The following is a 14,368-nucleotide window of genomic DNA, read 5'->3' as shown; positions in this document are numbered from 1 at the left end:
CCGCATACCACCATCAAACAGACGGGCAGATAGAAAGACAGAATCAGACGATAGAGTATTATCTCAGGAATTACGTGGGATGCACCAAGATGACTGAGCCAGATGGCTCCCCCTGGGCCCTAGCAATGTTCGTCTTACTGCCAGTAGGAAGCAGAATTCAGACCAGAAATCGATACATCGACATAGTGCGTCAAGAGGGGTGCTTTTGTGAAGCCCTGTTTGAGGGTGTCAAAGGCTTTCATTGCTTCCGCCGTAAAGACAAGCCCTCAGTCTTCTTGTTTGCTCCCTTCTTGCTTGCAGATGGATGCTTCGTGAGCCCCGAGAGTGGTGCGCAAATCCTCGAGTATGCCTCGATGAACCTTCGATAGAACCCAGTGTATCCCAAGAATGCTTGGCCATCTTTGATGCACTCTAGTCCGGGCTTATCGAGGACTGTTTGGACTTTCTTGTCCATTGTCACTCCATCCCGGGTTACTATGAACCCCAAGAATTCAACCTTTTATGTATGGAACACGCATTTGGATCTCTTTAGCCAGTCCATGGCTGAGGTAACTGGGGTCAAGCTCAGCGTCTCCAAAACAAATGACTGATCTACAAGGCTCTTGAGAATTCTGCTGATCACATCTATGAATTTGTCCTGATAACCATGCAGATTCTTCAAAAACTCGAGCAACAAAGCCCAGACAAGCCGGTTAAGACATCAGCCCACTCAACCGTATCTAACGTTTCCGGAGCCATCTCCAAACCAGTCATCGGCTGCCAGAGACTCATCAGGAGTAGCAAAGTTAATGATCGTGCTTTTTGATGTTGTGTAAGCATGGTAGGCCTCGATTCCGTTCTCGCTCCCAACTCCACTGGCAGACTTTGCCCCTCCCCAGGGGCTGCTAGGATCATTGCGATGATGAGTATTCACCCAAGTGATTCCAGCCTCGATTCGTTCGCACACCCGGAAAGCCTGTGGCAGGTCCAGCGTCCATACACCAGCTCCAAGTCCGAACTCGGTGTCATTTGCCAGCGCAATTGCTTCTTCCTCGGTGTCGAAACCGGCAACGACAATGACAGGGCCGAATGCCTCTTCACGCCAGATAGATGTCTTGACAATACTGTTGCTTTCTTTATCTGGAGATACAAGTAAAGTTGGTTCGTAGAAGTATCCCCCACCGAGGTTGAATCCATCGAGTGGGCTCTGATAACTCATCCGCTTTGCACCGACAAGAGCGACAGCATTTCCTCCTTCTATTGCGCTGTTTACCAGACGTTCGACATTTTGCAACTGCTTTTCGGAGATCAGTGGACCCATGGTTGATTCCGGGTTGCTTGGAGCGCCGATTCGTCGCGTAATGCTCTCGATCTTGGCCTGCAGCTTGGGCAATAGCTCGTCCTTTATGGAGTTCTGCACTATAATCCTGGTACTAGCCACGCAAGTCTGTCCACTGGCGATGAAACTACCAAAGACAATTCCGTTGACTGCCATATCGATATTGACCTTCTCGAACACGATCAGCGGTGCCTTTCCTCCGAGTTCCGCCGTATATTTCGCCAAATTCCCACCGACAATCTTTCCAATTGCTCTGCCAGCCTCGGTACCTCCTGTCACGTCTACCTTTCTCACTAGCGGATGCTCGACGAGTGCTTTACCGGTGATGGCTCCGTAACCAGGTAGGACGCTTAGAACACCATCGGGGATACCCGCCCGACGAAGAATATCACCCAACATCAGGGTTGTCAACGGGGTCAGCTCGCTGGGCTTGATGATGACACTGTTTCCGGCAGCAAGCGCAGGGGCGAGTTTCTTCACGGCGATCAAAAGTGGGTGATTGAACGGAGTGATTTGTACCACCACTCCGAGAGGTACTCGATCGACGAAGTTGTGCAACTTTCCCATCGTTGGAAGGACAGAACGCTCCTCTATTCTCAGTAATGCAGCATAGTATTTGAACCATCTTGTCAAGGAGGGGATCTGGGCGTTCATCTCGCGAATCACGCGGCCTGTCTGCCTCGATTCTGTTGCGATGAACTGTGGGAGGGCTTCGGCAAGGTGTACGGCGCATTTGTCAAGGACGTCTGCTCGATGATGCCGACTTGCACGCGACCACACGCCGGACTTGTATGCCGTGTTGGCTGCGGATATGGCCGTCTCTACATCTTCGGCTGAGGCTGCGTGACATCTGGGACTAATTTAGAATGGAATGGACTGAATGATTCTCTCAAGGGGCCCCTACTGCGCGAATATGGATCCAGTTGCTGGATCTTCAATTGGGATGCTGATCACTAGATTAGTGTTGGTACGAGTGTTGACATGTCCATACTGTACACTCACAGATCTGCATTCCCATCTTGTTCTTTGCCAGCCAGCCACAAACGATAATGAACTTTAGAATCCATTCTTTTCGAGTCAAATAGTAAGAGGATTGAGATACCAAAAAGAGTTTCTTATGAGCTGGCTAATCTATTTGCTTATCTTGCAGTAAATGAGGGGTCGATTTACTTCCCCCGCTCTGCTCTTGTTTCCCCTCATCTGATGATCTCGATATCAACTGTCACTGTCATAGTAAACACGGATGTCATACTCAGCTCGGAAAGAACTTATCATCGAGTCACATGCGTCGCCGTCATGTCTGACCTGCCTGATCTGCAGCCCTCCTTACGGTCAATCATCTCCAAGCTCTCGCCAAAATGATGTTGACCAGATTCGGCTGCTTAACATTAGTCAGCGGTAACCGATTAGTGAGGCAACTACCGTACTGGTGCGGGAAACGTAGATGAATATCAGCCGATGCAAGTGTACTCGATTGTTCCAATTGACTCCATTTCTCATTGAGTAAGAACGTACGGTCACTACGGTGCGTAAACATCAGCCGTCACCATTGAAACCGTCTTGAGCGACGGCACAGCCGCGGTATCCACTTATGATGAGCGACCTCCATAAATCCTTCGCCAAATCAAAACTGGCCCAGCTTCCATCCGAACCACCAATGGCCGAATCAATGAATCAATCCGAAGATGCATCGGACGCTGGCTCATCAGCTTCCTCAGTCTCATCAAGCGGAACGATGGTCCCGTCACCGACACGACATCTGTTTGCCCGAACGGACCGCCGGTTTGTCTACTTGCACAGCTGAGTTAATTGGCTGGTATCCGCTGGGAACAAACTAACATGATACAGCAGACAATCGTCTCAGTCCTCCTTGACATGGACAGACTTCTTTGAACAAGAGTTATTCCTCGCGGAGGAAGTGGACGATTTCCATATTGTCCACCACGCCTATTTAACATCACCAAAAGACTCAGGTCCGCTGTTTGTCATGCACCATGGAGCTGGTTCGTCTGGACTTTCATTCGCGACATGCGCAGAAGAGATCCGGAAGATTCTACCTAAGGCGGGGATCTTATCTCTAGATGCTCGGAGCCATGGCCGCACTGTCATGACCACTTTAATCAATAAGACGGAGGAACAGGCACCCTCTACGGCGACGGCGGCTCATGTTGACTCGTCCGAGCAGGTTGAGCTGGACCTCAGTCTCGAAGTTTTAAGCCGGGATCTGGTCCATGTCATCCACCAGACACAGGCCAGAATGGGCTGGGAGAACCTCCCTGATATCGTTTTAGTTGGACACAGTCTCGGCGGTGCAGTAATTACAGATGTCGCCAAGGGCGGAGAGCTAGGCAACAAGTTGCTAGCATACGCAGTGTTTGACGTGGTCGAAGGTATGGTCGTCTTGTTTCCCATTCTGTTATGTCTATCACATACTAATAATCCCGATTTACCAGGCTCAGCGATGGACGCTCTGCAGAGCATGGAGAAATACCTTTCTACCCGTCCTACTCGATTCCCATCTCTTCAATCCGGCATTGAATGGCAGTATGTACCCAAATCTCCGATTCGCTCATTGCTTTTCCTATCAAAGCTAAAAATGACACCAGTACACGTTCCCGCACCATCCGCAACACGATCTCTGCCCGCGCCTCCGTTCCCTCACTCTTATACGAAGAGAGCGAGCCCGTCGATCCATCCCGTCCCTGGGTATGGCGCACAAATCTCTCTGCGACGAAACCATTTTGGGAAAACTGGTTCGTTGGATTGAGCAGCAAGTTCCTCGCTGCACGGGGCGGCAAATTACTCCTACTTGCTGGAACGGACCGACTAGATAAAGAGTTGATGATTGGGCAGATGCAAGGTATGTGTATACTACTCATGTCGTTGGTCTATAGTAGTTTTGGGTTCGCATCATGCTCACACGGTATTACAGGCAAATATCAACTCCAGGTCTTTCCTGAAGCAGGCCACTTCGTTCACGAGGACCAGCCGGCCAAGACCGCGCAGATACTGGCGGATTTCTATCGACGGAATGACCGGAGTGCATTGGTACTTCCGCCTAAGGTTGCGGATATGCAGGCATCGGCTGCGATGAATAATGGAGGATCTGGTCCTGATAGCTCGACAGGGCATCTGAGATAGTGGAATGTTACCTAATTAATTGTCTCGATGTCGCAATTACACCCAGTAAAGGTCCACCCATAGTCACAAAGATGTATCGCCGCAGATTCGGGTCTGCTACCGTATTTCCCCTGCTAATGCTTCGCTACTGTAATAAGGGCCGGGGAAAGCAAGCAAATACTGTATCAGGCCCTTGATACCTCCAAGCGTGTTTCTACGGTTGAATTACGATATCTCAGTTACATAGATTTTCTAAATGGAAACGGCACAGGCACAAGAAGACTACCTAAGAACTTCATTGTTCATTGAGCAACCGGGTGTAACGCACCTCCATTGTTCTTCGGGAGGACGCCTCCAGCTTCATAAGCACCGGTAGGTCCAACCCACCTCGAACGGAGCACCACTACACCACGGTGGCGAAAATATTAGAAAAAGCAAAGAGTACATGTAGGCACCACAGGAGCTATAAGGCACGCGAGGAGTTCGTGCTACCTCAGATTCCAGAACGCCACCAGGTTTCCGTAACAGGGTATTTTGAGTAAAACAGAAGAGACCACTTGTGGTCAGAGAAAACGATGAGGAGTGCCACCGCCTAAGGCAAGTAGGCACTGCCAGCAACCACCAAGTTCATGTTCGTGAATTTGACCTTGTAGACAGGAGACTTTTTGGTTGGGAAGGCACTGATTTGGTCCGCAGTGACCACGTCATCCTTGCCCTTTTTCTTCTTGTTCTGGCTAGCAGATGGCTGTGGGCCACCGTCAATTCGAGTTCCGCTGCCTCCGTCGGCAATGACACGCCCCTGTGTGGCCTCCTGGGGCGCAGCGACGTCCCAGACACGCACGGTACAATCAGCTCCGCCAGACACGAGTACCGTGGACTCCATGCTCCAGCTGAGGGACCAGATGCCGCCCTGGCCGTGACCACGCATGCGCTTGAGCAGTCGACCAGGAGCCAGATCCCAGAGGATGATGCAGCCCTGGTCGTCAGCGGAGGCTAGGATTTTGCCGTTGCGGCTGCATTCCATCGCAGTGACGTTGCCAGTGTGGCCGGTGAACATGCGAACAGCGTTACCGGTCGTAACAGCCCACATGCGGACAGTGCGATCAGAACTTGCAGTGAAAACATATGCAGAGTTAGGATGGAAACACACAACATCCACATCCTGATCATGGCCAGCGAAAATACGCTGCTGACGAATATGGTCGGTCACCCACAAGCGGGCAGTTTTGTCGTTCCCGCCAGAAGCAAAGTAGTGACCAAAGGGTCCGAAGCGGACATCCCACACGGGGCGGTCGTGGCCCCTGTAGACGACCATACACTGCCATGAATCCAGAGACCAAAGGCGGACTGTCTTGTCGGCCGATGATGAAAGCAACCAGCGTGCATTGGTAGGGTGTCTGTCCTCGGCCGGAACGTTCTCGCGAGCAGTTGCGCACGGCTGGAATTCAACAGCATACACAGGGCCGGAGTGGCCAATCAATCGGCGCGAATTGGTAGGCGGCAGATCATCCAAATCCGGGTAAGCGGCTTGAATGGGCGAGCCATCCAGAGACCAAATTCGAATGTATGAATGCGCGAATCCGGCGGCGACAAGCTTGCTGTCATCCGAAAAATCGATGCAGTTAATGCTGTGCATTTGTTAGCAAAGGTCTCCGTTCGAAGAATAGCTGGAATGAACATACCTATCATAAGTATTATGGAAGGTGAACATGCAAACGCTGACACCAGGACCAACACCGCCGGTGCGAGCTTTGATCTCGAACCTATCGCGATGCTCCATCACCTTCATAACCTGAACCTGGACGTCACGATCAATAGAGGGGGGGTAAGGAATGTCGGCGCGAGTGGGTGCCTCATCATCATCTTCGTTCTTGATCATCTGGTCAAATTCTTGAACAAAGGTATTACGACCAGGTGGCGCAGGCTTCTTCGCGTCTTCTTCGGCCAGTTCAGCCCGCACGTCCTCCATCAAAACCGGTTCCATAGGAAGTTTCCCGAGCTTCAGTCGGGGCAAGGTGCCAGCCATGGCCGGGTTGTCGCCAGTATAAGCCGAGCCAGGATGATGTCCCGGGATTCCCTCGTCTTCGGCGGGGAAGGTCTGATCGGCGCCGATCTGGCCCAGCATAGCAGCAAAACTGAATCTGTTATCCGCTGCTCGATCCATAGTCTTCACCGAGCAGTAGCTGCTAAGGATCGCATTCATGACGGAACCACCCTCTTTGTCCTTACTCTCGAGGAACTGGAGGAGATTGGTGTAAGCCGGGTTGCTTAACACGAGGCGGTATTTGTTCGTGCGGTACAGATTAACGATGGAGTTATCCTGCAGGTGCTCCGGCAAACTGATTGGTTCAAAGTGACGGATATCGTCAGTGTGCTCAGGAAGAAACATGTTTTTGTTTGCCTCAAAGAATGCTTTTGCATCCTGAGGATAGAAAGACGTCACCATGTTGAAAAATGAGTAAACGAATAACGGCCAGAGGACGCGACGAAGTTCGGGCTGTGAAGCAATTAGGATGAAGTTCTGGGCTCCTGCTTTGTTTCTCTTACCTTGTAAAGATCGAGGTTTTCCTCAACCCAGTTCTTGAGCAAATCTGAAGATCGCGTTAGTTGCTATGTTGGGCTATGCAAGTGCGACACTTGGCTTACCGAATCCTTGGCGGGTCTTGGGGCGAGAATCCTCCCCCAACTGAGGGAGAGGACGCCCATCAATCTCCTGGTTGGCAGATTCCATCCGAAGCATTGCCTCAGTTCGATTGTAGCCTTTCTTGGCTAGATAGTCGATAACCTGTACACAATGAAAGGTTAGCATTCCACTGTAACAGAAAGTGATTCGACCAAAACAAACTGTAAAAGCAAAAGATATAGAGAACCAAACACAATGTGAAAGCAAAAGGTATAGAGAACCAAACAAAATGTGAAAGCAAAGGGTATGGAGAACAGACCCGTCGGGTCAAAGCTTCAGGTGTATCCTTTACAAAGGGAGTCTCTTGACTTTCTCGGGAGCCGATGGCGGTGGAGGATTCGAGCTGAGCACCTTGGGTCGCCCCGTGCTGAGCAGCTTGTGCCTCCTGGCGATGTAGAGCCAGCATCTCCTCGTGCTTGCGCTGAGCAGCTAAGAGGACTTCCGGCTGAGTAGGAGGTATAGCAGGGCGCTGAGCTTCCTCCTGCTGGGCAGTTCGACTCTCCTCGCGCTTTCGATCCTCGAGTTTCCTTCTAGCCGCCTTTCTCTCCTCCTTAGACTGCGGCATTGTGGCAGTCTCCGGATTAATAGCGAAACGTACCTGATGAAACAGGGATGGCAAATCAAATGTAGAATGAGACGTCAAGGCCAGATAGAAGATGGTAGTGGTGGTGTGTAGAAGTGATAGGGAGGATCGAATAATGCGGTCGCGTCTAGCAGGATGTCGACATGCGGGGATAGTGGCGTGAACAAGTCTGAGTGACAGCTGATCGCCCTCCCTTCCCATTTTGTAGTTTGGTACAGCAAACACATCCTCCGCGCCGTTTCTCCCGTTTCTCTTCTTAGCAGTGCCCTTTCACCTGCTATCATCGACCCGCAATCTTATTCCTCTGGTTATTGGGATACCTCAGGCGGTCTTCCAGAGACATTGAAAGTCGCCCAGAAGACATCTCTGTTTCATCGGCTACTCTTCGCTATTAACCCGGAGACTGCCACAATGCCGCAGTCTAAGGAGGAGAGAAAAGCGGCTAGAAGGAAACTCGAGGATCGAAAGCGCGAGGAGAGGCGAACTGCCCAGCAGGAGGAAGCTCAGCGCCCTGCTATACCTCCTACTCAGCCGGAAGTGCTCTTAGCTGCTCAGCGCGAGCACGAGGAGATGCTGGCTCTACATCGCCAGGAGGCACAAGCTGCTCAGCGCGAGGCGACGCAAGGTGCTCAGCTCGAATCGTCCACCGCCATCGGCTGAGGAGAATGTGAAGAGACTCCCTTTATAAAAATTCACCCAAAGCTTTGACCCAACGGGTCTGTTTCAGGGGAAACAGGGTATTGTTGTATCGATTACACTGTCGGCAATGTATCATACTGCTCGCATATGTTGGACTCATCTGGTTCCTCGGCGCGATCTCATTCGACATCCTCGTGCTGTAATAGAGAAGGCACAGGAGACTGCAAGGCTTGCTCATTGCAACATTCGAGTTTGTGTTGGACGGTGGGTTCAATGGACCACTCCGGATGAACATCGCCTGGATGCACAACGCCAGGATTGGAAACGCCAATGCTTATGAGACTCGGTCATATCGTCTTCGATGTTGTGAAACACGACGGATTCCCCGTCAAACATCCTCCGTCGTGAACATCTACCACACTCTTCATGGCTGAACGGGTCTCGGGTCGAAGGTGGAAAGGCCGTCATGTATCAAGCCTCTGTGACTTGTCTGCCTCGGCTTGGACAGGGTGGGCACATCGAGGAAAACAATCATCGCAACGAGACAAAAGAGACAAAATGGACGCAGGGGAAACCAGACTTGCGCGGGAAACGGCAAAGAGACCATGAACACACGTACTATTTGGTTCAGATTTTGTTGTGACATAGCACCACTCGGAGGGGCACTCTGTCCTGACTGCGGAGCGGCCTGGATTGGTGTCTGTGACACAGACTGCTGAGGCATCCCTATGCCAGTGCCGCTTGCGCTAGGTCCCATGCTATTGCTGCGTGGGACCGGGCTAGGAGCACCACCCGGCGCCGACATTATCAATGATCAGTTGCGACTTCCGCGCTGGCTTGAGGCTGCGTCGTCGACCCAGCAGGCACTGCTAAGGAAGCTTTGGATAACGAGCAGGCTAGACAACGGTCGCTGGGATGAGTCTTAGTTGCGAAGGTAAGATGACGATGATGGAGGAAAAGCGAAGATGATGGAGGGGAGATGGATGGAGGAAGAGTGATGGAGGAAAAGCAATGGGGGAAAAGCAATGGGGGAAAAGCAATGGGGGATCGTTATCGATAACTATCTCGAGTTTGCTCGATACCTACTGAACGTATCTTGAGGCGGTGGATCGAAGCTACAGACCGCCTACCTCTTCGAGACACTCCCCGCACCCCGTCGATCCGCACGTGATACCTATTCACCCGATTGCCTTCCAATTGTTGTCTCAGTCACGTTCTGTCCTAGCAGAGTTGCTAGTGTTGAGGTTACACACACGCACTGGCTTCTGTCTCCATCGTGCTTTCTACGGCTGGCCAGCATGGGCGATGATACATCCCCGAAGGAGCCGCAGAGCTTCAGCCCTGCCGATCGCATCGAGCAGCTGAACGCAGTGGATAAGGTATTACAACGAGCGCCATTGATGCACGGAGACTCGCTGACTCTTATTGCCCAGGACTTGAACAAACTGGTATGGTCCGCTGCCAGTGCAATTGAGGTTTTAACCTCTGCAAAACTGGCCTCTTCATCCCCCGCGATCGACGGCTCGGTCGGCTCGCGCAAAGCCCTGTTCTCACAAGCCTGCATGGTCTACTTTAAACTCCTCTCCTCGGTGGATGTTCAGCTACGCCGCCAGGTACACGCCCTTGAAGAATATTTCTATACACACGAGCTCGGCCCACCCGCAGTCGACCCAATGGCTGGAGCCAAAATCGAGGGAGGCGCGGATAATAAGTTCTCCACTTCGGGCTCGCTGGATATCGGCCAGCTCAAAGTACGGAAGGATGCAGCCTGGAAGGAGTTGGAAGCTGAACGGTGGGCTGCTACTGAGGGTTTCGTTGTGGAGGAGATTCTGCAGACGACCCAGGACGAAAAGCCTGCGAATGAACCGCAGGATATGCAGGTGGATTGAAATGATGACCTCTATAGGGCTCGGTACGGCCGACGGTGGCTACTTTATGCGTTTATATGATACCCTGGGCTCTCACTTTGAGATTCTACAATTACAATGAGCCTGGTTGCAATGCTATCTGCATCTGCAGAGTACCGGGCATTGAAAAAAGTGACAAACGAATATTACACTACATATACTAGTTCGATAATCAAATATCACAGGCCTAATGCAAATTGGACTGGCAACGAATGGTTCGATATTCAAGCTCGTTCACAGAACTAAGCTATGGCAAAAGAAATGGTAACGACAATTCTAGTTCATCGGCCTAGCCGAACGTAATGGTCAGAAGGATAAAGCAAACTACTTCTGCATGGACGTGATCATCTCCCGCTGGATTTCCCGGTCTCTGTTCGCATCCGACAATGGCCCGATGCCTAAGCGCATGTTAGTACATTCCAGCAACGCAGATATGAGGCCCATAGACTTACTTCGGAGCTCTCCAACAACGTCCTTAGCCTTACCGAAGTAAACCTCCTCTATCAGACGAGACTCAAATTAGCATTAACTCTTCACTTGGGAGGTTAACCAGAACCTCGGGGTGTAACTTACGCAGTAAATTCCGCATCTTCAACTCCATATCCTCAACCAACCTGCCTACATTGGCGACATGGCTAGCGTCCGACTCAACTGGCAGGTCAACTTCCACCTGGCGCGTCATGTTTCCGCTGAGGTCCATATCACCAAGAGCCTCGGTCTTGTTGGCCAGGTGAAGAATAACGGTACTGGTGAGTTTGTAGTGGGACATGCGAGCACGGTCGGTGGCCTCAAAAACGTGAATGCTGTCCCATTCGCCGGAGCTCTGGGAACCGGGGGTGACACCTAATCAAGAGCAAGAGTCAATCACAGTCTCGAGCAACGGCGCCATTCCACACCAAGAACAACACGCACCCTTTTTCAACAGAATCACACCGGCGAATCCATCGTCCAAATCCCAGAAGTACACGCTACCCACACCCCCCCTCATAGTACAATTCGCGGTAAACATCGAAAGACTCGTTGGCTGCAAGTTCGAGCTTGCGCACGCGCTCACTGGGTACGGTACCATCCTCAAGTGGGGGATCAAACTCATTGCTCCATGGTGACCGATAGCTATCGCCGTCACGGTTGTAGTCGCAGAGCAAGTAGTCGCGGTTGCTCTGCGGGCAGCGGCGAATCTCCAGGGGCTGATCAACGGAGGCGAGGAGGTCTTCTGTAAGTTCGGGGACAATTGAGGTGATCGCTTGTAGGTTCTTCTTGGTATCGCGGGGGTTCAGGCGCCGAAGGAGGTCGCTGGGTAAAGGTGGTCAGCTCAGTGATCTCCGAGTGCATGGGGGCGGGGTTGCGTCGAGATCGGGGGGTATCGCCATGGTTGGGGGAAATAAGGCGGTATTAGAGCCTGTAGATCATGTTACTCACAGCGCGCTATCGAATTGTGCATCAGCCATGGTTGCGAGGGTTGGTTGTGTATACTCTGTTGCTCGGCGGATGGCGGTGTTGATCTTAGGCGGATGAGGTGCGTGCATTCACCGGGCGTCTAGCGTGGCAGTACATGATCTATATCAACCGCATCGCAACATAGATGGTACACTTGGGCAACATAAGTCCAAGGAACGCCCATAGAGGAGAGATTGTAGGGACTTGATATGTACTAGTCTAAGCTCGCTCTGTTTCTGCCCCTTTTGGTCTACTTCTTAATATAGCGCACGACGAACGGCCACTCTGCGTGGTCAAAATAGAGCTGGCCATCGTCATGTTTTGAATTCTTCTGGAGCTTTGTTTTTGCAAAAGGATGGTTTAAAGACAACCAAGAATCAGTAAAGGGACTCTATCAGCTAGACATTGAAAGTCTCGCAGTCACTAAGTGATGACCATAACTTGCGGATCATCGACACGACGAGGACGTTCTGACGGACATGCCCAGACCACCTCGAAACCTCGACGCTGTGCAGTAAGCCACCTCTACATGCACTTCACCAAAATCTCTTTTCAAGGTGTAGCAGAGACAAGACTCATTTCCTCCTCCCACCATCCCGCAAAGACCTTCAATCTCTCCGTCCGCACCCTAGCCATCTCCTTCCCGGTAACAGTCTTCATCATCCCCTCCAATTTGACCAACTTATCCCCAAAATGCTCAATGGAATTGCTCATCTCCCACTTCCCATCAACACAATACTTTTTCCCAACAGCTCCAAGGAAGGTAAAACATCTCCCAATTCCAACGGCACCAATGGCATCAAGTCGGTCCGCATCCTGTACAACTCCGAGCTCGACAAGTCCATCATCAATCAGCTGCCGAGCTAAGGCCGGATCCTTGCATTCGGATGTATACGAAACATTGGACACGATCTTTTGCACCTGGGATGCGAGTTCCGGCGTCGCACCCCGTGCAAGAAGAGCGTGCTGCACCATAGTTGTCGGGTCGAGCTCTTCGCTTCCAGGATCTACCTTGGACAGGTATTTTCTATCGCCAATGTCGTGTAACAATGCGGCTAGTTTGACAAGCGCGCCGTTGTATTGCGTTGTGGGGTGCAGTGCCCGCTCTGCTTCGAGGATCTTGTTGGCGAGCGCTACCACTCGGTGCACATGTGCCGGGTTATGCGACGGGTCGTGGCCAGACATGCAGTCTGTCACGAAAGCTGACATCTTGCTAAACAGCGTTTGGAATTCCTGACTCGTGTCGTCCATAGTGGAGTCTGATTCGGTTATCACTGTTGGAGATTTGATTTGTATCTCTTTTCGGCGATTCACTGATATACTGAGAAGGTGCGATTTTTTGAGCGAGCAGATGTTGATCGGTTTCTGTATTCCACCAATTGGGCTCGACAGTACTCCGTATATTTTGGAGAATTGTCGTTTCCCCACAGTAAACAACCTTTGGCTTTGGCGGTGAATGCCTGCTGCCTGCGACATGTTGTCTGTGTAGGGATCTTCCCGGCGGTAAGAGATTAGTCCGTACATGGACCCAGCGCATACTAGGTAGTATTGTTGGAATGTACTACATGGATCCATACGTGAATTGTACGTTTGTATGTTTTAAGCCAATGGGGAAAGGGAAGAAGATAATACGCCAGTGCCAGAATCTAAGCCATTCCATTCACAAATGCTCCAAATTTGATATCCAAGATAAATAGAAAGAAAAATTATACTAGGCCAACAAGGTCACCCCCATAGATCCAGATCAAGGACATTCCCGTGCGGCCATGCTGAAATTACAAGGTTGTAGACCCAATAGAACAAAGACTCTATCCGCCGATGTGCTCACAGAGCAAAGGCGGCAACAACCAGGCCGAAGAGACCAGCAGCGGAGGCACCAAGTTTCACGTTGGCCGCGGCATTGTCAGTCTGCTGCGCGAAGCCCGAGGTGGTAGCAGATCCCGAGGAAGAGAAAGAATCATCGTTGTCGTCGTCATTGTTATCAGAAGCTGGAAGGCAGACGTTAGCAAAGCCATGTTTTCCTTTTGTAATGCGCTATAAACATTTAAACCTGTACATACAGTTCTTGTTGTTGTCTGACGACCCGGTGGTTTGCGCACCGGTGTTGCCAGTACCAGTTGAGCTGGTAGAAGAGCGGGTGGCAGTGGGACCGTTGCCGCCCCAGAAGTGCGATCTGTAGCAGGACTGCTCACAGTCGGTGTACCTCAGGGTATCGGCGGGAGAGCCAGTACCCTGGGGGCAGGCAGCGACACACTCATTGGTGTCATTGGCCTGGTCATCGCTGGGGCAGGGCACCTTGTAGCACTTGGCTGTGCAGCAGATATCCTTCACGTCACCTGGAATTGAAAGTTAGAATTGCTGTTTCCGCATATATTGGAAGCTGTGGGGGAATTACGGACATCTCTTTGCGCACTCAGCCTCGGCGGTAAGAGTAGGGATTGGAGTGTCAGCGGTGGTGATGTCGGCGGCAGCAGCGACAGCCAAGACGGCCGAGAGGGCGAAGATGCTGAACTTCATGTTGTATTAGAAGATCCTGAAAACGAGAGACAGAAGAAGTGTTGGTAGATAGCGACAGTAGTAGAGAATGACGGATAGCGGGAAAGGAGGAGGCGAGCGAAGTATTAAATATTGAATGAATCCAAGCCATCAAAAAAGCAAACGGCCGGCCTTTGCCCAGACAT

The 14,368-nt window shown here is 51.3% G+C and overlaps 7 protein-coding genes across 7 annotated transcripts; 2 read left to right on the top strand and 5 right to left on the bottom strand.

Moving 5' to 3' along the window:
- Nucleotides 1-709: 709 nt before the first annotated feature.
- On the bottom strand, nt 710-2,385 carry N7515_002159 (aldehyde dehydrogenase; the record flags this gene model as incomplete). Its single annotated transcript, XM_056662903.1, has 3 exons — nt 710-2,168; nt 2,223-2,264; nt 2,321-2,385. 3 exons carry the CDS (start codon nt 2,383-2,385, stop codon nt 710-712), a joined length of 1,566 nt encoding a protein of 521 aa, XP_056525016.1.
- A 524-nt stretch (nt 2,386-2,909) lies between these two features.
- Nucleotides 2,910-4,459, top strand: ppe1 (putative ribosomal protein/carboxylic ester hydrolase (Ppe1); the record flags this gene model as incomplete). The annotated part of the gene is made up of 5 exons (XM_056662902.1): nt 2,910-3,100; nt 3,170-3,708; nt 3,772-3,862; nt 3,925-4,178; nt 4,251-4,459. 5 exons carry the CDS (start codon nt 2,910-2,912, stop codon nt 4,457-4,459), a joined length of 1,284 nt encoding a protein of 427 aa, XP_056525015.1.
- A 571-nt stretch (nt 4,460-5,030) lies between these two features.
- Nucleotides 5,031-9,148, bottom strand: N7515_002157 (putative transcription initiation factor TFIID subunit; the record flags this gene model as incomplete). Its single annotated transcript, XM_056662901.1, is given in 6 exon segments — nt 5,031-6,066; nt 6,121-6,655; nt 6,668-6,935; nt 6,986-7,029; nt 7,085-7,223; nt 8,963-9,148. 6 exon segments carry the CDS (start codon nt 9,146-9,148, stop codon nt 5,031-5,033), a joined length of 2,208 nt encoding a protein of 735 aa, XP_056525014.1.
- Nucleotides 9,149-9,641: 493 nt separating this feature from the next.
- N7515_002156 (mediator of RNA polymerase II transcription subunit 11) lies at nt 9,642-10,232 on the top strand (the record flags this gene model as incomplete). Its single annotated transcript, XM_056662900.1, has 1 exon — nt 9,642-10,232. The coding sequence occupies one exon, from the start codon at nt 9,642-9,644 to the stop codon at nt 10,230-10,232; it is 591 nt and encodes a 196-aa protein (XP_056525013.1).
- Nucleotides 10,233-10,574: 342 nt separating this feature from the next.
- cap2 (F-actin-capping protein subunit beta) lies at nt 10,575-11,698 on the bottom strand (the record flags this gene model as incomplete). The annotated part of the gene is made up of 5 exons (XM_056662899.1): nt 10,575-10,648; nt 10,703-10,750; nt 10,824-11,093; nt 11,227-11,543; nt 11,670-11,698. The coding sequence occupies 5 exons, from the start codon at nt 11,696-11,698 to the stop codon at nt 10,575-10,577; spliced, it is 738 nt and encodes a 245-aa protein (XP_056525012.1).
- A 541-nt stretch (nt 11,699-12,239) lies between these two features.
- N7515_002154 (HD domain-containing protein) lies at nt 12,240-12,938 on the bottom strand (the record flags this gene model as incomplete). Its single annotated transcript, XM_056662898.1, has 1 exon — nt 12,240-12,938. One exon carries the CDS (start codon nt 12,936-12,938, stop codon nt 12,240-12,242), a length of 699 nt encoding a protein of 232 aa, XP_056525011.1.
- Nucleotides 12,939-13,511: 573 nt separating this feature from the next.
- Nucleotides 13,512-14,204, bottom strand: N7515_002153 (uncharacterized protein; the record flags this gene model as incomplete). Its single annotated transcript, XM_056662897.1, has 3 exons — nt 13,512-13,675; nt 13,748-14,023; nt 14,087-14,204. 3 exons carry the CDS (start codon nt 14,202-14,204, stop codon nt 13,512-13,514), a joined length of 558 nt encoding a protein of 185 aa, XP_056525010.1.
- Between the last annotated feature and the right edge of the window lie 164 nt (nt 14,205-14,368).

The sequence above is a fragment of the Penicillium bovifimosum genome, assembly GCF_028826915.1.
Source record: "Penicillium bovifimosum strain IBT 22155 chromosome Unknown utg000002l_segment0_segment0, whole genome shotgun sequence".
NCBI classification, from domain to species: Eukaryota; Fungi; Ascomycota; class Eurotiomycetes; order Eurotiales; family Aspergillaceae; genus Penicillium; species Penicillium bovifimosum.
Note: the sequence above shows the minus strand (reverse complement) of the source record. Positions and strands in the feature narration are given on the sequence as shown.